At 39.4% G+C, this 24359-nt stretch overlaps 1 protein-coding gene across 1 annotated transcript in view; it reads right to left on the reverse strand.

The window, feature by feature from the left end:
* Positions 1-17341: 17341 nt before the first annotated feature.
* The window catches only part of LOC124393917 (leucine-rich repeat transmembrane neuronal protein 4), a 114904-nt gene continuing 107886 nt past the window's right edge, over positions 17342-24359 (reverse strand). Inside the window, exon 3 of the mRNA XM_046861974.1 lies at positions 17342-23296. Within this exon, the coding sequence (XP_046717930.1) occupies positions 22988-23296 (309 nt within the window). The 3' untranslated portion in view covers positions 17342-22987. The remainder of the gene's footprint in view (positions 23297-24359) is intronic.

Below are 24359 nucleotides of genomic sequence, written 5' to 3' on the forward strand. Positions count from 1 at the left end.
TCCCTGTAAATAGATAAAGTTTCGGCCAGCAGAGAAGGCCTTGCTGGCCCTGTTGGCTTTCCACTGCTGTCTTCAGATCTGTTGAGGAGACCCCATGACACTTCTGAGAAGTTCATAATCATAGTTCATAATAATCAAGAGCTACATGCAGGGAAGAGATCTTGAGGTGTTCAAACGGCAAGCAGGAAGGTTTACAATGCAAGGAATACGCGGAGACATTTATTAGGTTTAAATTGTACATGCCATGGGTTACCTCCTGGCTCTTTTTGTAATTTAGCTTTGCAATAACGCATCCTATCATTAGTGCACTTGTAAACGATGCAATAAAAGTAACGCTGTTAAAATAACACCAAGCGTCATAAAGCATTCGAGTTATTTGTACCGGCTGACATTTTCATAACCCTGTTGAAACGTTTGTAGGGAACCAGAATTCCCAATTTATTGCGCTTGAAACTCTTCCACTGATTTACAGATAAAGGGTATCACCTTCATCCGGGCTTCTTAGGGACATATAAAATATTTGATTCTAATAGCACTCTTATTAGTTTCTTGCTATGAAAAATATGCCATATAATATATTGAAAATGCTACGCAATTAACTTCTAAGTTCCAGTACTCATTGATTCAGAAAGAATTACAGCTCATATTAATAATAAAGTTCATTATAACAAAGGATGCAGTTCATGTTGGTCCATTCGTTTTTTATTTCTTTGCACTTGAGGTGCCATTCGGTAGCCAACCGAAGTCGTTAAGTTAATGTGCGTTTTCTTTGTAACGTATTATTTGATTTCGTTGATCAGATGATTCAGATGTGTTAGCAAAGAAGGAAAAAAAAATATCGATTCCCCGGAACTGGAACGGAAAAAAATGCGCTTCTTGTTTATGCCAAGATGCTAAAACCTTAGGATAAATGTGCATTATGTTGGTCTTGGCTCAAACTATTTGGGCCAGCTGGAATAATCATTCAGCCCAAACTGGGGTAATGAGGAGAGCTTCGAGAAATTAGTGCACTGGATATTCAATACTTGTTGCTATATGGTGGAGCGGAAGCCTTGTCTGATCCTTGTTTCTTGTCTTAGCCTGTGTTTTCGGAGGATAATAGACTGGCATTTAAACAGCATAATGATGAAAGCGGTGCCCCAGTGACCAGTCGGTGATGGGCTTCGGGAGTAGACTAATCTGTCAACACAACAAACACAACAGCACGGATTTACAGAGACATATTGGTCTTCAGCCACAGGGGTTTTAATGATTACAGGGGCTAAATAATCACCGGTGTAGAACGAGGGTGGCCTTGGGGACACTCTTACCGTGTGTTCCATCGGCGTTAGTCATCAATGAGCAATATGGAGTGGAATGTGGAGCGGTGTGGATGTGCATCTGTGCTCTAAAGAGAAATCGATGTGGAGGGTGGAGGAAACGGCTTTTCACACTCGGCCGCTGATATGCAAGCCGTTACATAACAATCAACCTAGGCTTAGTTAATGACAATACTCACTCAAGCGTTTGGAGCCGGTACTGATTAGATTTGGTGGGGCTTGGGTGAAGCATGTAATACAGAAATCCTCTGAAATGGATTCACAATATTCCCTGCTGGATTAGTGTGTAATTATTACCGATGTAACTTTAATGTAAATGTAACATACAGTACGTTACATTTACTTACGATTTTTTTATAGACCGTTTATGGTGGTCATTTTGTAGGTATACAGTAATGGATGAAAGGTTTTAAATATATCTGAGAATTTCTGATGATTTTGATGTATTTCGGAAGTTAACGTTAAGACATATGAAGACCGTTATGAATAAAATTTAAGACTTATATCACGCCATCAAAAACACACACACAAATACGTTGTTAGCAACTGTGTAAACAAGTCCCAAAAAAAATTTTTTTCAAGCTAAATATTTATTTCAAAATATTTATTTTTTTATTATTTAAACAAAATATGTAATCCAAGAGAGATTCACAACTATAACAGAAAGCTGATTGGCTGCTGCATGTGGGTCTCATTCGTAGTCATCATACAGCAAATTATATTTGGACTAGCGAACAAAGAGCTACAACACCAAGAAAACAACCAAACAAAAAACATTCTGAGGTGGGGATCATTTCATTAGCCGCATTAATGGTAGCGTTGCATGGACTTCGGAAAATATTGCCACAAACTGCTTTATACTGCTTTTGTGAATTTTGGTAGCTTCAAAGCCATTTGTTGGGAGACAGTGGCATTGAGTAAAAGACAGGAGATGGAGCTGGAGGTAGCAGAGCTGAAGATGTTGAGGTTTTCATTGGGAGTGACGACGATGGACAGGATTAGAAATGAGTTTATTAGAGGGACAGCGCATGTAGGACGTTTTGGAGACAAGGTGAGGGAGGTGAGATTGAGATGGTTTGGACATGTGCAGAGGAGGGACATGGGGTATATCAGTAGGAGAATGCTGAGGATGGAGCTGCCAGGAAGGAGGAAAAGAGGAAGGCCAATGGAGACTGATGTCCCGCTGTGGCGACCCTTAATGGGAAAAGGTAAAAGAAGTAGAACAAGGTAGCTTTAAATCTATGTTACTTGAAGCTGATGCTTTAACCAATCAGATTTGCTGACCCTTTAGAAGGCATCCAATAATGTCAGCACTATTTAGGGCTCGCATTCTGGATCTGTAGTAAACTGCACAAGTTCAACTATATTCATGTGGATTTAATAGCAGTTTTTTAACTGCTGACAGAGGAGAAGAAATTGATTTGGTCACAGATACACGATTTAAGATTAAAGGACTTTTGAACATTTGAGACAGTTGTTGAACTTTTTCATGAACCATTTATACTTTTGCATTTTCTTTTTGCACAAAAAACACACAATTTGCCTTCATTTCAAATACTTGGGAAAACTGTAATGCAGGGGGAAAAATGCAGAGAAAACCTGGGTTCATTTTATGAGGATATCGATGCTTCTGCTAGAGATGATGTATGCTGGTGGTGCAGCTGTGGCTACAGTGAAAGGAGACATGTTGAATTGTGTTCATTGGGTTTTTCGCTTTTGTTTTGCCATTCATTCTCTCTGTATGAGATTTTGTTCTGATGCAGTTCTCTATAATAGTGATGGTTTCTATACAGATTATATATATATATTCACAAAGATGTCAAACAGATCTTATTACAGTATACATGTCCATTTCCATCCAGTCATTATTTTTAGTAGATTTTTGTCCATGGCAGATCTTGGAGCCTATCCTGGGAACACTGAGCATTAGGCAGGCTTGCATCCTGAATGCAGGTCAATTTAGCCGTCAGTCCACCTACTGGCATGTCTTTGGAGGTGAAAGGAAACTAGAGAAACCTGCAGGAAACCCACATGAATTCTCTAGAGCTGTAAGGCAGCCACTATAAAACCCAATCAGAAAGATTTCCGTTTTTATGACTGCAAAATAGACCGTCTGTAACCCTGTATTGTGTGTGGTTTTGAAAGCTGTTATAAAACTGTATTTCCAAGTCATGCTCTCTTCTCCTAGCTATCCGCCTCCATAGTTTTAGTTTCCTAGCATTTCTAGTTTCTAAGCTCTTATCTACACTATAAAAGATTCCCATAACATGCTTGCTGCCATTTCAGGCCATCTTGAGCGGATCCCACTGGACTGAGACCCTGAAGCAGAACAAGAACCTGCTTAAGAGATTAGATCTCACAGTGAGCTTGGGAATGTCTGAGGATCCCCATGAGAAAGTTAAAGTCTGGGCTGAACTTCTCACTCAGATGCCACCACAACCCATTTTTTTTTTAAAGCAGAAAGAAAATGAAGGAGTGTCCCTATTGTATTGTGTGGACTCTGGATTTGTCATAACCATGTTCATTTGAATGGAATTTCCCAGATAAAGACATTGCGAGGAGCTTATATCGCATTTCCAACCGTACAGTAATAGCTTGTCACACACAGCCATATACTGTATATAACTAATGAACCAGCATGCCTAGCATGGATGCTCAAGCCCTCAGTCAAACCAAATAGTTGAATGTTAAGGTCATGGGTTGGGGTTGACCTTTAATCAGGCAGAGATGTATCTCCATTAATTGTTGTATTGTTATAAAGGCAACCACAGACTGAAGTTAATGAGCTTAATGAGCTTTCACTTTTTCTTTAATGAACTACTGACCACATGACCAGAACTAATTTCTAGAAGGATATGTGAAGTGCATAATGATTGCATTTATTTCACACATTTTCTACTGGAAATCCCTTTTAATATACCAAACGCCCATTCATATCATGGCCATGGCTAATTTCTAGCCCTTGAATTTTCCCAGCCATGTGTGTTTTTTTCCCCCAAAATGAAGACACACATTGATAACGGACGTCTTCGGATGCTGCAACCCAAACCGGTTTCAGCATGACAATGCTCCTTTGCACAAAGCCAGCTCCATGAAGATATGCTTCACATGGGTTGGAGTAAAAGATCTTCTGTTATAGACCTTTGACCGTACTGAACCTGAATGAATGTGATTGTTGACTGCACCCCGGGCCTCCTCACCTTCTCACCTACATCAGTACCTGACTTTACTAACACCCTTGTGGCTGAATGAGCACAAATCTCCACAAAATCTAGTAGAAAATCTTCCCAGATGAGTGGAGGTTATTATACTGTAGCAGCAAATGTGGAATGGATGCTTTAAATAGCACATGTAAATCTTATGGTCAGGTATCCAAAAATTTTTGTCCATATATATGAATAAATACATGTCTTGCAGGCAGTGTATTTTTGTCCCCCTGCATCATTAAACAGTATACAAATTTGCAAAGGAGGTTGCATCAATCTAATCCATTAGGACATAAAATATCTTCTCCTTGGGCCTTTATCTACCTCATGAAATCTATATTGCAATGCCCTGTCTCTCAAATTCAGTCACCCATGTGTCCTCTGGTGTCATGTTTTGTCTAGTGTAAAACATAATTGCATTTTTTTTCTCCATAAGAAAAAGTCCCATATTTTATTTCTTGTCTAAAAATCTGGAGCTAGGATTATCCTCAAATAAACTGAGTACACCAAGCAAATAGCCCAGTCTGTGGTGATCAAAAATGCGACTGGTTCCACCACAGCTTCTATTGTGCAGGTTGTGACAGTGATGGAATAATCCATTATGTACAACAGTAAGAGCTCATATTGGTAAGCAGTGTGTAATCCTGTATTATTAACCACTGCAAAATCTCCAAGGTAAAAAAAAAAGCTATTTGCATCTTGGCACGTCCCCAGGATACACAAATGAAGAGGGATATCTAGTGTAATGTTTTTCTTGGATATCATTCCAACAGCTTCAGCTACAGCACCGAGGGGTTTTTGCCGAGAAGCAAACACATGGCGCGCCCCTGTGGGTTTACTTGAATATTTAAAATGTATTTATTCGTTATTTACGGGTTTATTTTGGGGGGTATGAAGCTGCAGTCGAGGTCTGTCTGCGTAAAGGCGTAAACTTGTTATTCAGTAGCTGTGGTGATTTCTAACTATTTGCTGCTGCCGCTAGTCTGTCAGCAGCAACATCAATTTGCTATCTGATTCCAAAACCGAGGTCTCTCGTGTCTTCTGTCAGTCTTGTTGAGGAGGAGGTAGCTGATGATTTCTTGTTTTTTCCTTGTGTCACCCTAAAAGAAAAATCGCAAAGCTTTTTCCAATATGTATCGTGGCATGTTTTCAGTCAGTTTCTGCAAAAAAAAAGAAAATAAGCTGCTATGCTGAGAACATCTCCAGTTGATTCACCCCCTGTGGGTGGAAGATCATGGACTCAATTTGAAGTGTTGGCAAAGCAGGTAGCACGCACAACTGTGAAAAGGGGCGTTCACCTTTCTCAACTCTCATGCAGCTGAAGAGTGAAGATTTATTTTCTTCAATCCTTACCTTCTTGAATAGTATACATAGAATGCCAAAAACTAGAGACTGGTATCAAAAAGTTTGGAGACTCGCTCACCAAGAAAGTACTTAATTCATCTATGTTTATACACTATCACCTTTAAAACAGTCCCCTTGCACAGCAATACAGCGCCTCAGCGTTCCTGACACCTCTAAAACGTGTCTTGGAAGTCTTCTTATTGAAGCGTGTCAAAACGGTGACCTTTAAGCGGATCTTCAGGGTGAAATCCTGCAGGAGCCAAATCTGGCGAGTAGGGTTGGGTGCGGAAGTGAGATCCATAAATCCATAATGTGGATTGTTCCTCGACGATCATCATGCACAAGTCGAGCTGGTTCAAGGTCTTCTTGATCTTTCGTTGTTATCCAGTGATGTTCTTTCGCTCTTGAAGTGATGTCACTGAAAACACCTCTGTGGCAGCCACAAATAGAATTAGTTCTATCTTGCTATCCGTAATGCAATCTGAGACGTGGTAACGCACGTGGTCAGAATAGCAGCACCATTAGTCTCAAACCTTTTTGATACCGTGCTTGTATAACTGACCTAGATCAGTTTGTAAGAAAATGTGAGAAAAACTATGCAAAGCATTCATCCCATTCGTCAGAAGATTGCTAGAACCCTGCTTGTCACATTCAATAAATGGCCAGGAGCCAAGGAAGCAAAATTAGCCATTCTTTCTTGGCATGAAGGATGGCATACCCTCTCCCCCCTGCCAGTTACAGTTGTACTTGCCAATTGCTGATATCTATTAGCTGATACATGAAGAGGGCAGACACCACTTTCCTCAGAGGTTGTTAAGTTGCCCTGTGATGCTCCCTGAGCTGCAGTTCAAAACAATGCATTTGGCTTTACATGTCCTGGAGGCAGGATGTAAAGAAATTTACTTTTAGTCTTGGCCTTTAATCAAAATATCAGGCATGATTAAATTAATATTTGACATTGGAGCTTTGTGGGGTCACTATGATGTGGTAGGAAAATGTTTTGTTGTCCAAAGAGTGCGATATAGAGTCATCAGTGCTTTGCAAGGAAAAGTTATAACCAGAGAAAAGCTGAATCACTTAAGTCTACTTGTGGGGAAAAAGAACATCACCTACCCTTCACCCCCCACTACCACGCCCACCAACCCAGACACACAAACACTGAACTTAATACCATTCATTATGTAACCCTAATTCACGTTGCAATGTTTATAACATACTTATACTCTATCTATCTATCTATCTATCTATCTATCTATCTATCTATCTATCTATCTATCTATCTATCTATCTATCTAATACTCAAGATTACAATTATAATTGTTGCACACTTTATATAATAACTTCCTTTTTTGCACTCTCTATCATTTTGCACACATGTGCTATATATGACTTTTCATAACAATTGTGTACAATATCTCCTTCAGTGCACTATCCATGACCATTATACTCATTGTATATAATCCCCTTTCTGTGTACTGTTTATTTATCATATTTTTTTTTATTATTTATTAGATAATAGATACAGATTTGTATCTATCATATATCATAGCCTTACCGACTTGTATTTATGTAAATATTTTGTACTGGTGCACTTCTGGTCAAATGCTAACTGTATTTCATTGCCTTGTACCATAAGGTGTAATTACAATGAAGTTGAATCTAATCCAATCTAAAATAAGAAACCAACAAAAGTAAAATATAGAGCAAGAACTGTGAAACCCAGGCCTAATATTGCGTCTGCACTCGCTTTAAAAAAATCATATATACACTGACAAAAGAGACAAAACAAGACAGCTAACAGGAAACAGGTGTAAACAGTGATTAGCAAACAAGGGCAAAGCTGGGGAAATTACCGATCGAAAAAAACCTTACAGAAGCCCGAATAGGCCATGTATTGTTATTATTGTTTTTCTCTTTCATGATCATGGCGCAGTCTCCTTGTGATCCTGATACACCATTGTATTTTCCTTCTGCTGGAGGACTAGGGGCTTCAAAATTTGACTTTGATCAGAGACTTGCACAAGCTGAAAAAGCTTGGCGTCTCTTAGTAACTGATGATTTCCACATTAGAGCCCAAGAGGCCCTGCATAATCAAATGCATATAAATGATGTCAACTGGAATAAAAAAAGGGGGAATCTAATGGGAAAATTGCTCTAATAATGAGCTTAAAATTGTAGAAAATGGTAGCCCAGTGATCACGATGTTGGACCTCGTTCCTGAGTTCAAATCCCAGTCACCATGCTGCTACGGCTGGGAACATGAGCAAGGCCCTCAAGTGCTGTGTTGTGTACATGAGGTGGATGTAAATTATTCCATATAAGGGCATCTGCCGTAAATGTTTACGGAATTACATTTTTATTTATATTCTATATAATTTTATAATTATACAATATATTTATAATAAAGTTACTCCTTCCGATGATGATGGTGATACACATTTTGTTTACAATTATATATATCACATCTCCATCATAAATCGAGGAATAAATCAAGTTCATGGTCCCAAAGAAAAACTGTCTATGAAAATGTGAGCATTTACTGTAATGCTTCAATCTTTGATAGCATCATAGTGATTACAGATCTTATACTGGGAACACCTGGTTTCTGGTGTGAATGCAATCTGGATGGAATAGCATTTCAACTTGCACACACGTTCATATGCTCAATTACATCTGGTGGCAATTTTGTCCACCTAATCAACCTAGCAGCATTCAGTAGGAGGAATCTAGAGAAGAAAAATTGCACAAAATTCGACAAAGAAAGTTACCCAAGGTCAGGGCTGAAGGACAATGACAGCTCCTGTGCCACTGTAGACTTAAAAAAAAAAGAAATTGTCTTTCCATCATCGAGTTGTCCATACAATAAAACAAGTCATCCAGGGAAGATTGCGGTGGCAATGTAACCCTCTAACACCACAAACCCACCCACGGCAAAAGTTTGTAAAAGAAGAAGAGTCACAATGTGGCTGTAAAGGCCAAAGCAAAAATCCTTGGAATAAGTATGAGGCTGGTGACCTATGAGATTTTCAAGCCTCAGAGCATCTGCAGTCAAACAGAGCACATTAAAAAGAAGTTCCCAAAAGGTTAGCCTGATGCTGCCAAAGACACTATTCTAGCATTTTTTTATATTAGAAAAAAACAAGGTGACCTCAGATGTCATTTAAAACTCGAGTTGGATAGTTTGAGCTCTGTCCTACAAAGCAAATGTCAAAATTATACTGCAGAGAGAAAATGGATCGAACTGCTCCCCCTGTTCAGGAAACTCAAAACTATTTTACCTCAGACTTAGCAATAGCTAAGCACCTCTGAATGGCCCAGATCCATACTGGAGACTTCCTGAGGTGTATTACCCTTAAGGGTGAAATGATACCATTTATCCGCCTGCAGTTTTCCCAGCTGTTCCTGCAGTGTAAAAGCAGTAACCCTGTTCTGATCTTGTGCCATAATCTTTCATCAATTGTTTCTTCAGTTGCCTTTGTGTTCACCATTCCACTCTGGGAGACAACTGGATTGGAAGGATGATCCAAAGATCAGCTCCTTTTCTGCCCTGTCTTTCTATAACAAGCAAAGAAGTAAGCAAAGGTAGTATTTAAAAAAAACCTCCCTCTACCAGGTTTTAAGACCAGAGTCTCACAAATAACCCCTGAGGAACTTCACCAGATATAGAGTTTTAGTTCTATGTTTGAAAAAATTTTAATTATTCAGGCAAAATTTGTATGAACCAAGGTACTTATGGTGGAAAAAAAGAGCTTTAGTCAGCAAAGTAAGAAATTCAGTCTGCAATAGTGAAGCAGGAACTAATTTTAGAGATGAAACTGACTGTTTATTTGGCCATTCTATGCACTGGTAATTTCCCAACACTCACGAGCTGTGGATAGTGACTGAAACAATATCTCAGTGATAGAACTGAAGGTCTACAATGGTTCTGGGGCTTATTCTAGGACATTCTCAGAGTAGAGCTTCTGTTCCTCCTAATTAAGAGAAGCCCATAGTTGAGACAGCTGGTTGAATCCTGCTAGAGTTGTTTCAGGTTTCTGCCACATGATAAAGCCCCCAGGGCGAACTTTTGGCTCAGTTGAGAGATAATTTTTCATTATTGGCTTTGGAATGTCTGGGGATCCCTCAGGAGAAGCTGGAGTCTTGGGACCAGAGAAATCCGGGATGGCGTGTTGCCACTACGAGCGTGATGGAATGCATGCGTGAAGGTGCACGGTTTTGTTTCAAATAAAGCCGAAACCCAGACGCCGCTTTTCATACATTAGATCTTTAAATTACTTTATTTCCGATTTCATCATCAAAATTTTTACAAAACGTTTTCTTTCAGACAATAATATACTCAAAGAAGAGACAGAATTTTGTATTTGGAGAGAAAAAAAAGTGTCCGATCTGTTAACAGACAGAAAGAAAAAAAACAACGAACAAAGTAAGTTGAAGGATTGAAAATGATGTAGTGCATATTTACATCCTGCAAGAAAAAAAAAAAACAGGAAAGAGAAAAAAAGAAAACATCTCCTCCACCTCAGACCAGACAAAACCAGGAAAACGATTTTTCACAGAGATTAATGAGCGCAGCAGAGAACAATATCTATACGGGGAGTTCTATTGCTTTTCGTCTTGTTTTGCCCTTACCTTAACTTAATTGTTTGAAGGGGGAAAAAAATTAATTAGAACCAGAGTTCTGAAATTTGCATGAATCATTAGTATGCGCTCCAGTCAATTTATCACATCCTGAAGACGTTCGCCGACACGACGGCATCTCAGACGGTTATTATAGATGGGCTAATCATTCCAAACAGCAAAAATCATGTACTGTATATCATTCCCTTGGTAAACTTTGTACTGCTTGCTTTGTATACACCGGCATTCCTATAGCTGTGAAATGTGCATTCTGGGTAATGCAAAAGAATTAAAAACACATCAGTTTTTTAGAAATGGCTTTTACTCACAGTCAGCAAGAAGCACATAAATCACCATTACGCTGGGTGAGTAACTGCTTTCTGCTGCACGTTCAGTTATTGATTATAGCAATTTGATACTGGGAAGGCGTTTAAAACCACACATTATTATTATTATTATTATTATTATTATTATTATTATTATTATTATTATTACCCCCAAGAGTGTTAAATATCAATCTGTCCAATTATGTTTCTAAAAACATTTTTAATTTTCAGGTATTTTAATAGCAGATAAAATATTGTCCTTTTGGTGTGTATATATATATATATATATATATAGTGATGGGAAGATTGAATTATTTTAGTGACTTGGTTCTCGTTCATCAAATTGAACAAATATCTTTTGAGTCATTTAGTTCATTTTGTTCCTTTAATCCCCTTCAGAGCAAATATGGTAGTCACGTGACAAAAGGAAAAAACGACTCTGACCAGAGAACCCATGAGTGAACTGCTCAATTCTGTTTCCTGTGTAATGTCCTGCATAGCGTCTATAAGAGTCACGTGATAGAAGAACGAACGACACAGAATAGAAGGGTCGAAAGGTGAACTACTCAATTCTATTTCCTGTAAACAACCTATGGAGTTCCAGCATCCAGTAGAAAAAAAAAAACAACGGTTTTTGAGATGGGTCACATTAATGACTCAAAACAAACGAATCGTTTTCTAAATAACCTATTACATTTTGGGAGGTGGTAGCTTAGCGGTTAAGGCATTGGACTTTGAAGGTCATGAGTTAAAATCCCAGTCACACCAAAATTGCCACTTCTGGACCCCTGAAAAAGGCCCTTAACTCCATCGCTGCTCATTTGTAAAATGTAAGTCGCTCTGGATAAGGGTGTCTGCCAAATGCCATAAATGTAATATGTATGCAATTATGGTGCACATGATATCCTGGGTTAGTATATCCTGTAAATGTGATCATGTGACACAGTGTAAGTATAATGTCTGACTATACTTTAAATTAGCAACTATTTTCAGGACTTTAAAAACGAATGAGCAAAACTACAAAGACACAGATGTGTTTGCCTACCCTTGGGTTATATATGTCAGCAAAAACATCTGGGTCTTTCTAGTTTTTTTTTCATTCCTTTCTTAGCTCTAAATATTGTTACTTTTTAAACTGGACTTCTGACTGGAGTCAGACACAATACTTGTACAGTGTCCCACACAGTCACATAGACAGTGTCCAATAGATACTCCTCCTGCATTAGTCCAACTGGAAGGCAGCTGTTTTTCTAATTAGAAACAGTTTATAATAGGATGCCATTATGGTGTTCTTTAAGCAAGATGGTAAAAAAATAAAACCAACCCCCTAAAAACATATTCATATTTATATATTCAAGCCAGAGTTCGGTAATTCATCAACATTTAGATATTTGGACGTGCTATAATTTTTTATCTTTTGCACATTTATTCCAAATGATTCATAGTCGTGGTTGTGAATAAACATTAGCCGGTGCCTGTGGGTTTAGTTAACATTTAAACAAATCTCAATTCATGCTAACTGTTGCTTTCTTAAAGTTTCTGGTGAATAATGAATGCTAAATCGAACATGGGTTAATGTTAATTAAACCGGGGAGTCTGCGACGGCCTGGAAAAACCCTGGACATGGTGAAATCTGGCCTTCTGAAAGTTTTTGCAGATGTTTCTTCTGTGCAATCTTATAGGATGAAAACAAATCCCACTGTCTAAGATGGAACCCAGATGTGCATTGTATGATGAAGACACATATTGAATTGTAGGCTGTGATGCAGGTTACAGTTTTTCTCAGTTGCTTTGGAGCGTTTTTCTGATCAGAAATAAAATTCTCAAAATGACAGTATGTGTTCAACCTCCACATCATTTAGTCACTTGTGCACTCATTAAAACAGTTCTTTTTGCTTTGAACACATACTTTGGTACATTCATTTAATTGATCGTGTACAAGTGTCTGCTGTTTCCTACATCATCGGTTGATCGATATATATTATACTGGTTCCACCTGAACAGTTTTAACCCCCAAAACATCTCAGCATCAGTTCATTGTAGAAGTGATTGAATGTAAAATGGATAAACCAGTTGTCAGAATTTATCAAGCTTAAATTTCAATGTAATTTTTTTTCCTTGTAAATGTGTCTTGAATTGATGAATTGTGCAGAAGAATCTTGAATTTCACTAATGAAGGGGCATCAAGATCAACCATTAGTTTTCTAAAATAAGTCAAAAGTGAATCTCTTGAGCAGATGCAGACAGAGCAAAACACAGAATTATAATTTCTGAAAATGGATAAACAACCCAAAAATGAGCGAACACTTGTACAGTACAGTAAAAGTGTGAATCCTGTCCGGTCTCTTGCAGTCAATATAAATCAAATATGCAATCAAATAAATCAATTTGTGCCGTTGAAATTCATAAATGCGAAGGAAATTCAGCCTTTGTGCACTCAATCACTGTAATCCAAACCCTAATTTACCTCAGGAAATACTGAATCTGTGCACAAACTGACAACACGACCAAACATTTTGAGGATTTTGTTTGTGAACAATGACTTTTGAGATGCTTTTGCAAGAAATCCAATGTGTTGTGCTGTTTGTAGAAATTGTTTTGAGAAATGCACTTCCTGGTTTGCAAATATTCAGGATGATTTGAGAAATGCTGTATTATAGAAGAAAAACGTGTAATTACTGTAATATAGAAGAAGAAAACGTGTACGTTATTACCATAGAACGTAATTCGCTAGTGGTAAACAAATAAAGCAAGATGAGTTGGCAATTGTGCTATTTATCAATGCAGCAGAGGAGAAGAATATAAACCCGGTCATGGCAAAGAAACAGCTTCAATTCCTTGACAATTTGCTGTCATGTAGTAATGCGGTCATAGCAACCGCTACATCATACAAGCAGAACCTTTACTCAACAAAAGTTTCTCATTTGTTGGGATTTCACATACCGGTATTCCTTTTAACTCTTTTAGGCTCCGTGGTATTTAAGTTTTAGTGTCATGTCCCATTGATCAATATGTCACTTCATGTTGCGTTTTATTGGATAGTCAGTAGCAGCAAATACATTGTGAGAAGGTCATTCTGAATTACAGACCCTTTCAGATCATTTTCTCAGGCCATTTTTGGTCACAAGACCGTGTTAACGGCCGACTTTTAACTTCTCTGAAAATGTGGCATAGGCCATGTCCACACTAATACACTTTCGTTTTTTTAAAGCGTATATTTTCCTCTCGGTTTTGGCCTTCAATCCAAACTGAGACGACGTTTTCAGTCAACAGAAAGTTTTAAAAACAACTTTGCAGTGTTGACTGTGAAAACGGAGGCTCATGCGCAGTACAGGGACGTAAACGTTTTCAGATGTTTCAGTGAGAATGAGCAACTTTTAGGACATAAATGAAAACAAAAATGTGGACATGGAATGTTATTAGACCAAAACGACTTTTTATAATGTATCCGGATTAGAGTAGACGTAGCCGTAGGAACACTGTTTATGAACGAAGAAATCAACCTGAGTGATTTATTTTAGTATTTTATCTGGGGCAGCTCAGATAAAAGACCAGATGTAAATTGTGTTTGTATTTCACAAACATTGATAGAAACAGTAAAGGAACCTTAATCCAAGCATCAATACAATACAATGCAGAATAGTGATTATACACTAAACTATAAATCCAAGCATCAATACAATACAATGCAGAATAGTGATTATACACTAAACTATAATATCTGATTAACAAATTAAAGAGATATTCTATTAACCAACCAGAAAGGACAAGTGTAGAGGAGTGAAGAAAGCCTTCAAACAAATTGTCTCATGTGAGCACTGAGCACTGAGTCATGTGTCCCTACACATTGTTCTCAAATCATGGTGCAGGTTATGCAATGACTTCAATTGCAATATCATTCAAATAAATATATATATAAATAAAATGGTATTAATGTACACGCTATGGACAAAAGTATTTGGACACCTGATTTCTCCTGCCGTATGCAGTTCTTCTGCAAAATATTACCACATATTTGGAGGCAATTCACTAGATCTAGGAGACTCGAACCTGCTCCAGTGTGCAAAGCCAACTCCATGTAGATATGCCATGCATGAGTTGGAGTGGAAGATCTAAAGTTTGAGTTGCCTGATATTTACTGTACCTCAAACCCAGGCTGATTGCACCCCAGGCCTCCTCACCTTCTCACCGACAGCAGTACCTGATTTTACTAACACACTTGTGGATGAATTAATCTAAACAAATCTCCTAGGAGCTAGTGGATCATCTTCCTAGAAACATAGAGGTTATTTTAATACAAATGGGAACTAAATGTAGGATGAGATTTTCAAAAACTACGAAGAAATTTTACCCTCCGGTGTCCACAAACTTTTGACATACCATGTATGATTACTGTAAAACAAATATTGATGTACTGCATGTATTTTTCCATGTCCCTTATCATATATATATATATATATATATATATATATATATATATATATATATATATATATATATATATATATATATAGTATATTAAGCAAATGTGTTTGGATCAATTCTGATATTTGATTTCTCTCTCTCTCTCTCACACACACACACACACACACACACACACAGGGATGCGGCTTGTAAGTAAGTGAATGCCGATGCAGTTTTTGTGTTTTTTTTGGGCCCTGTATTCCAGCACATTGGATTTGAAATGAACCAATGACTCTGAGGATAAATTGCAGCCTGTCAGTTTCAATTCGGAGGCATTTCCATCTTTGCTCCGTGAACCATATAGGAATCGGGAGAAATTAGGACAGTGGGTATAGAAGAACTTACGTTTCCTACTCGCTTCACACAGTATTACGGCTTCTGATTTCTTAGTCCAATATGAGCTGATGATATTATGAAAATATAATATGAAATATATCATAAAAGCTTAAAGGTTTTTCACTGTAGAAGCAGTAAGGATGTGATTCAATTGAAGAAGTGTTGTCTAAACCATTTAGGGATTCATGAATATCTTTAAAGCTACAGTAGAATTTTGACATTTTCTATTGACAATGATTACAATCCAACCCTTTTTTAATTATCATTATTATTTGGATTTGATAAATTTCACCCTAATTTTACTATTATTAATTCATACAATCATTCATTCTTTAATGTATTAATTCAATGTTTTTTTCTTTCCTGCATGTTAGAAACGTTACTACAAGAACCTGCAATTCATGTGACTACTAGAAATTATGCTAGAGGCCACGCCCACTTTTGTTGGATTAGCTACTATTGTTGTTGTTCAAGGAGATGCGGCAGCAAGTAAAAAGGGATGTGGCGAAAGCTAAGAGGAGCTCTATGTGATGTTGGACATTAAGGAAGGAGAAAAGGATTTGTAGTGATTGGCCAGGCAGAGGAACCGAGCTGGGAAGGATGTGCTGCAAGTTAGCGCAATAAAGGGTGGAGATGGAAATGACTAGTGAGGAGAGTGTGTTGAGAAGATGGAGGGAGTATTTTGAGCAGCTGATGAATGAGGAATATGAGAGAGAGAGAGAGAGAGAGAGAGAGAGAAGGTTGGATGGTGTGAAGATGGTGAAGCAGGAAGTGGATAGGATTAGTAAGGAGGAAGTGAGAGCAGCGATTAAGAGGATGAAGAGTGGAAAGTCGGTAGGACCAGATGACATACCGGTAGAAGCATGGAAATGTTTAGGAGAGATGCATGGAGTTTTAAACAAGATTGTTTAACAGGATTTCGGAAGGTGAGAAGTCAGGTGTGTCAGAGAAGTATGTGAGGGTGGTGCAGGACATGTATGAGGACAGTGTGACAGCAGTGAAGTGTGCAATAGGAACGACAGACTGGTTTAAGGTGGAGGTTGGACTGAGCCCTTTCCTGTTTGCAGTGGTGATGGACAGGTTGACGGTTGAAGTCAGACAGGAGTCTCGGTGGACTATGATGTTTGTGGATGATATTGTGATTTGTGGTGAGAGTAGGGAGCAGGTTGAGAAGAGCCTGGAGAGGTGGAGGTACATGCTGGAGGAAAGGGGAATGAAAGTCAGTAGAAGTAAGACAGAGTACATGTGTGTGAATGAGAGGGAGGGCAGTGGAGTGGTGCGGTTGCAGGGAGAAGAGCTGGAAAAGGTGGAGGAGTTCAGGTACCTGGGGTCTACAGTGCAAAGTAATGGAGAGTGTGTTAGAGAAGTGAAGAAAAGAGTGCAGGCAGGGTGGAGTGGGTGGAGAAGAGTGACAGGAGTGATTTGTGATAGTAGGGTATATGCAAGAATGAAAGGGAAAGTTTATAGGACAGTGGTGAGACGTGCGATGTTGTATGGATTAGAGACAGTGGCATTGAGTAAAAGTCAGGAGGTGGAGCTGGAGGTAGCAGAGCTGAAGATGTTGAGATGTTTGTTGGGAGTGACGACAATGGACAGGATTAGAAATGAGTTTATTAGAGGGACAGCGCATGTAGGACGTTTTGGAGACAAGGTGAGGGAGGCCCGATTGAGATATTTGGACATGTGCAGAGGAGGGACATGGGGTATATCAGTAGGGGAATGCTGAGGATGGAGCCACCAGGAAGGAGGAAAAAAGGAAGACCAAGGAGGAGGTTTATGGATGTGGTGAGGGAAGACATGCAGGTAGTTGGTTTGAAAGAGGCAGATGTAGAGGACAGGGGAAAGCTGAAAGCAGAAGAATCTACCATTGTTGGAGTGGTTACGTCTTTAGTAGTGCGAGTGCTTTAAAGTTTTACATGCAGTTTTATTTTAGATGTAAGAAAATATTCCAGACAAAACATTTTGCAATGCAATAATGTAAAAATAGACAAATGTACAATCACGTGTGAAATAAAACAATATTAATAATAGTATCTAAGTTGAAAATTGATTAACGCTTGAATTTCTACTGCAGTTTCAAAGCTATTCATAATTGAATTCCTAATTTAAAATACACCTGAATTTTCAGCCATACAGTATGTGATTCTTTCTCAAACTTTTACCACAATTGTATAGGACACCTTAGAATGTGGTAGAATGAACACACACACGAGTGTAATAAAATTTCTATTAACTATAATAATAGTTTTATACATATAGTCATCTTTATTATATACATTATATGGACAAACTATTGGGACACATGACTTCCAGCCATGTGTGTTTCTTCTCCAAACAGTTAGATCTCCTCGCTTCACCTCCAGCACTGCCTGACTTTTATAACACCCATGTGGCTGAATGAATCTCCACAAAATCTAGTAGAACATCTTCCCAGAGGAGTGGAAATTATTATAAGAGCAAAATGTGGGATTAATGTGGGATTAAATTAAGGGATTATATGTGGAATGAGATGCTCAAAAAGCACACTTTTGTCCATATAGTGTATATAGGTTAAAAATTCAATAACTTGTATTCACTTGAACCTCATAGTGAATGCCTGAATAGATTGACTACAGAAGTACAAGGGTTGTCCCTGTCCAATTTGTGTATTCCAGGTTAAATAGACATGTCATGTACTTAACCAAGAAGCGATCGTACATATCCACTTTGTCCTCGATTGATAAACAATACCATCATGATACGTTCTATCAGCTTGAAGGTGCAATCGGTGGTTCACTAATGAGTTGATCAAAGGACAAATGGGTTGAAAAGCGTCTATTCCCTGGTGCAGAACAAATCTTGCACACACACACACACACACACACACACACACACACACACACACACACACAGCTAATGTGATGTAGCCCGTCACACTCTTCATGCTTGATTGGACCTCTGAAGCGGCAGGGAAATGTCTCCATATAATGTCTCCAGATGAGCCTTATTTCAGAAAACAAGCTAACACGAAGTGACAAAAGATAATAAGGACAAAACACCTCAGCATATATCACGAGGATTTGGAGCTCCGCTGGCCTCCACTGACAATATGAAGATGCAAATAGGTGGTTTGGGCTTTGCGTAACCCGTGCAGACTTTGTATCGTCCTGTCCTCGTTATGTCAGTATGCTGAGGCACAAAATGTAATAAGAATGTAACAAATTGTTCATGAGGATCTCGGAGTCCCTCGAGGATTAACAGCGTCTCAAATGGTATACGTTGGACTGAATGCTATTATGTACAGCATCAATTCTTATTGTCGAATGTAATGGATTTAACAGAAGCAACATGACAGAAAACAACCACCCAACCAACCAACCAACCCTGCAGACAGACAGACAGACAGACAGACAGACAGACAGACAGACAGACAGACAGATAGATAGATAGATAGATAGATAGATAGATAGATAGATAGATAGATAGATAGATAGATAAGGAAGTCTTTAGAGTGCAGGGTCAGCCATGATAACCTGGATCATTAAGGGGCCTTTTTCAAGGGCCCAACAGTAGCAGATTGAACCACTGACCTGACCAATCAGGAACCCAATGCCTCAAACACTTTCCTATAGGCTTCTGTGGCAGATTCTGTTGCAGCCAATCACATTACTGTATGTAAATGGTTAAGAAAATGTTTTGTATATACAGTGTATTGCACAGATCTATTGGGACTCTGGACTTTACATTTAGAGACACACAATTGTTTAGAACGTCTTTGGATGCTTGGATAAAATTTTCGTTTCACTTAATCTAGGAGACCCAAAACTGTTTTAGGATAATACGTGCCCCAGTGCATGAAGCCAGCTCCATGAAGATCTGCTTTACATGGGTTGGAGTGGAAGATCTTAAATGGCCACCCATAGAGCTCTGATCTCAATCCCAGGGTGACTGCATCCTAGGCTTCTTCACCTACATCAGTACCTGTACCTCTACAAATCTCAAAAAAATCCAGTGGAACATCTTCCCAGAAGGGTGAAGGTTATAATGGATGTATGAATGAAATAATAATAAGTGGCTCTTGAAAAGTGTTAATGCATTGAGTTCTGGTATCGTAGCTCCGTCTTTTCCTATTTCAGAGCACAGAATCATTGATGCCATTTCTTTGCTCATCTCTGTGTTGTTGTTTCCCTGTGTGAACTCCTACAACACATACCATTCGAGAAGCATCTATTGACCAGCACTTGTCAAACCAATAAGCAGTTTTGGAGCACAGTCACACAGCTTCCTTTTTTTCTCTTTTTATCTCTTTTTTTTTCTTTTGCATTTCCATCAAGGCACATCCAAGCAAACAGGACTAATTGGGCGATGCCATGGACCAACTTTTGGACCGGCGCATACATCTAACAGAGTATAACTGCTGAGATGTCTCGCAAATTTTCTCAGGGCAGAGGGTTTAGGGCACTTCTGATATTTTTTTTACACCCTTTATTTCTTTTCTTCTTTCTTGTGGGCGACGCTGGAGCATTGTGGGTAAAACTTCCATGGCATTAACAAGAATATCAATTCAACAGCTCATTATTCATACATGAAGCTTTGGAACACAACACAAGCTACTCTTATTGTACATGTAGATATATTTTTTTTTCTTTTTGCTTATTTTTGAATCACTTTTTGTGTGTATGCATGTGTGTGGTTGTGTGTAGGTGGGTATTGCCCGGACTTTTCAAAAATTGCAAAACACAGCAGAGGAGATTGAACCGACGTATACAGTATATAGAGAGAGGGAAAAATACCACGGCAGAATGAAACCGGGGCGCACGGACACCATGTGGAACGTTGTTCAAATGACAAGACCTTATTTTTTTCCCGTAAAATCTTTACACTGTCACGCTCCGCCGTGTGCCTTCGCCGAGCAAAAGGACGGATTATGAAAACTAATGAGCACGATGAGATGCAAAGGTCACGAGAGCAGATAGAAAAATATCGACCTTTAAAACATGGATTATATTACCGAAGATTTTCTCTCACGGCTGCTCTGAGATCAGTCCTGGCAGAGCAACACCTACTGTTCACCATCTGTGTGTGTTTGTGAGTGTGTGTGCGAGTGCATGAGTGTGTGTGTGCATCAAGAAGCAAACAACGTGATACTTTTTCCTCTCTATGTACAAGATAAACATGTCCTGTGTGTTAATTAATTAGCGTCTGCAAACATTGTGCAGAGTCACCAAACGCCCCAGGGGGGGAGGGAGGGAGTGTGTGTGTGCCGTGTCTCTCACAGCAAGGCTGAATCATCGCCTTGTCAATTAGTCAAGGTCAAATGAAAGTCGGACAGCTTTTGTGTTGACCTCGACATGCGTGGTGCAGGAGAGAAGGATTTAAAAACAAACAAACACAAAAAAAGAATCCAGAAAAAAATCCACGAACGGTGGGGTACAAGATCCACATTCATCGTGTTGAGTCCGAACACACAGGCACACAGGGTGACGGAAAAAAAAATAAATCGAAGATCCATGTTTACAGGCAACAAATCCCAGTGTTCTTTAGATCTGGAGTCCATTCACAAAGTAAAAATGAGTGCAGATCACCGCCGCTCCGACACCGTGCCAACGGAGGAACGGACTTCCTGTAGATGAAAGCATGGCTTCTAGTGGAGAAACATTCAACGTCTTGGCGCTCTTGGGACACCTCGGAAATACCGAACATGGAAATCTATTTCAAACATCTTCCAATGTCCAGAAGGTCAAAGCGCTAAACACGCCGCAAGCGACCATCTATTTGGCCTCCTTATGGTCAAATCAGACCGAATGGGATCCTGACACACTGCGGAATTCAGTTCCAATCCGAATTTTTTTTTCTTCGGTAGATCCTGACTAACATACTCACGTGCTTTTTAGAAAACAGACTAGAACTTTTCAGTAGACTTGCCTGATAGAATGATTTATTCCAAAAAACGTTTTCTATTGTCCTTCATAATACACACAACTATCGACATTCAAATCTGGGCTGATTGACATTTGCAAAAGTTTCATGAACACATCTTGCCTGTAAGCCCCGCCCACTTCCTTCCATTCTCATTTAGACACGCCTCACCGGACAATCTCACTTCCTGTCACAGTACGTCACCTCACGTTTACTAGTAAACTTTTGGGCTACTATTTAAGCCAAAGTTTTTACCATCCAGCAATTGCCACCGCCAACAAGCAGTTCTGACTACACCTTGAATCATCTGAAAGTAAAACTAATTTCCCGCAAGTCAATTGTCAAACATATTCACAAACGCTAATAGTCCTAATCATATTTGACTTCTTTGTTTTTGTTTTAGTTTAAGGTCAGCAAATAATTTAAGGAGATTGGAAACTTGTTTTGGAGAAACACATGTATGCACTCTGGACTAGCCTTGACACTAATGTTTTTACTTCATCATTACCATCTGATCTCCAACTGAGATCAATTCTATTACGATTGTTTCTATTTCTGGTGTTTGAGGTTTCTCTGGGTTTGCTACCACCAGAGGAACTGATGGTGTGTGAACTGTACATCTGAATAAAACGCTTGATCTTTGGTACCTGGTGCACGTCTCGGGAAGTTCTACACGGGAAAACTTTACAACGGTTTCAACTGAGACGGCAGAACTTCATCTTCACGTCGGAATCTGAACAGGATTTCCAGAGCTTTATCACAGATCAAACGCTGACTCGGTGGAAACGGAACTGAAAAGAACAGCTAGATGTGTTCGAGCGCTGCTAAACATGAACATGCTTTCCCTTACATCTTGGCCCTAGTGTGTCTTCGCACCTGCACCCCTGCCCCACCCCCACCAACCCCTTACCCCTCGTTTCTTTTTCTCCCACTACGCAACTTGTTTATTTCACATTTTTGTTTCGTTCTCGACACAGCGTGAGTGAATCACCATTATCAGCTTTTTAAAGGCAACGTCCCATCGTGTTGGCACGAGAAAGGACACAGAACAGCGACGAAAGTGCCATTTAACGCGCCACGCATGCTGTATTGAGTTTCAATTTTCCATTGAGCAGGACGCCGAAGAGCAGCGTTTGTGTCGGAAAAAAGAACGCGGAAAAAAAAGGACAACAGAAAAACACAAATGAAATCCTGTCTCCCTGTACATAGAGCTGACTGGCATGGAGCGCGGATCGAACGTCTGAGTCGTCGGTTCGGCTCGTTTATAGATCCTTCTCTTTTTTATTCCAGAAAACAAAACAAAACAAAAATGTTCACAAGAAGAAGAAGAATCCGTCCACGTAAAAAGTTAGATCCGTTTGTTTTTTTTTTGTTTGTTTTTTCCGGAGTAAAACTTTTCACTCCTTCGAAAGGCTGCTAACTCTCCGAAGAGTCATTAGCATTCGAAAGAAATCGCTAGAGCGTCCGAAGTCGAGCGCTAGCGTCCGAAGGTGAGGGTGCTAGTGGGACGCTCGATGGACGGGTACTTTATGGAGCGCTCCGTGCCCGGATAAGGGACACCGGGGCCTTGGATGGGGGTTCTCAGGGTAGGAGGTGAGCTGGAGGGCGGAACAGCTGGCAGAGCGACGGTCTGAATGGTGCCCCTGTCACGAGGCGCTAGATCATCGAGGCTTTGAGGCGGGCAATCATAGTTGACGTTTAGGCGCATGGGCTGGTGGGCCTGGCAGTAATCCAGAACGGGTTGTTCGTAACGAAAGAAGGTCAGGGCACTCATCTGGTGAGGAACCTGGAACAGTGAAAGAGAGAGAAAAGAAATTTTTAATAAGGCTGAACTGTAAATACAGGTTTCACAACAACAAATGTTTACTTTCATTTTTCAGGAGAGGCCTTGAATATTTCAGCGAGACAATTGCATCTAGTACAATAGCATGGCTTTGTAGTAGAAGAGTTCGGGTGCTGAACCGACCTGCCTGCAGATCTTTCACTAATTAAAAACATTTGGTGCTTCATTAAAATGAAAAACAAAACAAAGGACACCCAGAACTGTTGAGCAGCTAGAATCCTGTTTTAGACACATACGTGACAACCCCTGTCTCAAAACATCCGAAACTGGTCTCCTCAGTTCCCAGATTTTATACACACAAAAGACGTGATGCTACCCAGTGGTAAACATGGACCTGTCCCAACTTTTTTGCAGCCATCAGATTCATAATTTACATTTTGCACAACTTTTTTGGAATTGGAGTTGTATTACAATATATTGGCCCTCAAACCGACTCATTTTAGATTTCCAACTCCAGATGTTACATTTCCTGAACAGCACAACAGCAGCTTTAACAGCAGTGCAGGTGCAAGTTCCAGATGTATGCTAATTGCCATCGTTACTATAGCAACAGATCGTCCATTGGAACGTGCACACGTACGTTTCATGAGACGTCAGTTAAAATAGTGAAGTTTTCTGTAAGATGTTTGTGTCTGACATCTATAAAAGGAGTCACCAGTTCAAGAGTGTTTGCATATACACAATATAGTCCAAAAGTATTAGGACACCCAACTTTTCCACCCGTATGTATATATATATTCTTCACCAAACTGTTACAATGGCGTCGGAGGCACACACTTGTAGGACGTCTTTGAATGCGATAGAATCATCTTTATGAAGATAATCTTTCTATGGTTTGAAATATGTGAAAGATCTCCTGCTGTAGAGCTCCGACCCTACTGAACATCTTTGGGATGAATGTGAACACTGACTGCACAACAGGCTCATTTGAAACCCGTGTTTGTGAGGAATGAGCGCGGATGGCGTGATGGATGAAGGGGTTTTGAGAACGACATGAGGAACAGGT

Source organism: Silurus meridionalis, chromosome 11, assembly GCF_014805685.1.
Source record: "Silurus meridionalis isolate SWU-2019-XX chromosome 11, ASM1480568v1, whole genome shotgun sequence".
NCBI classification, from domain to species: Eukaryota; Metazoa; Chordata; class Actinopteri; order Siluriformes; family Siluridae; genus Silurus; species Silurus meridionalis.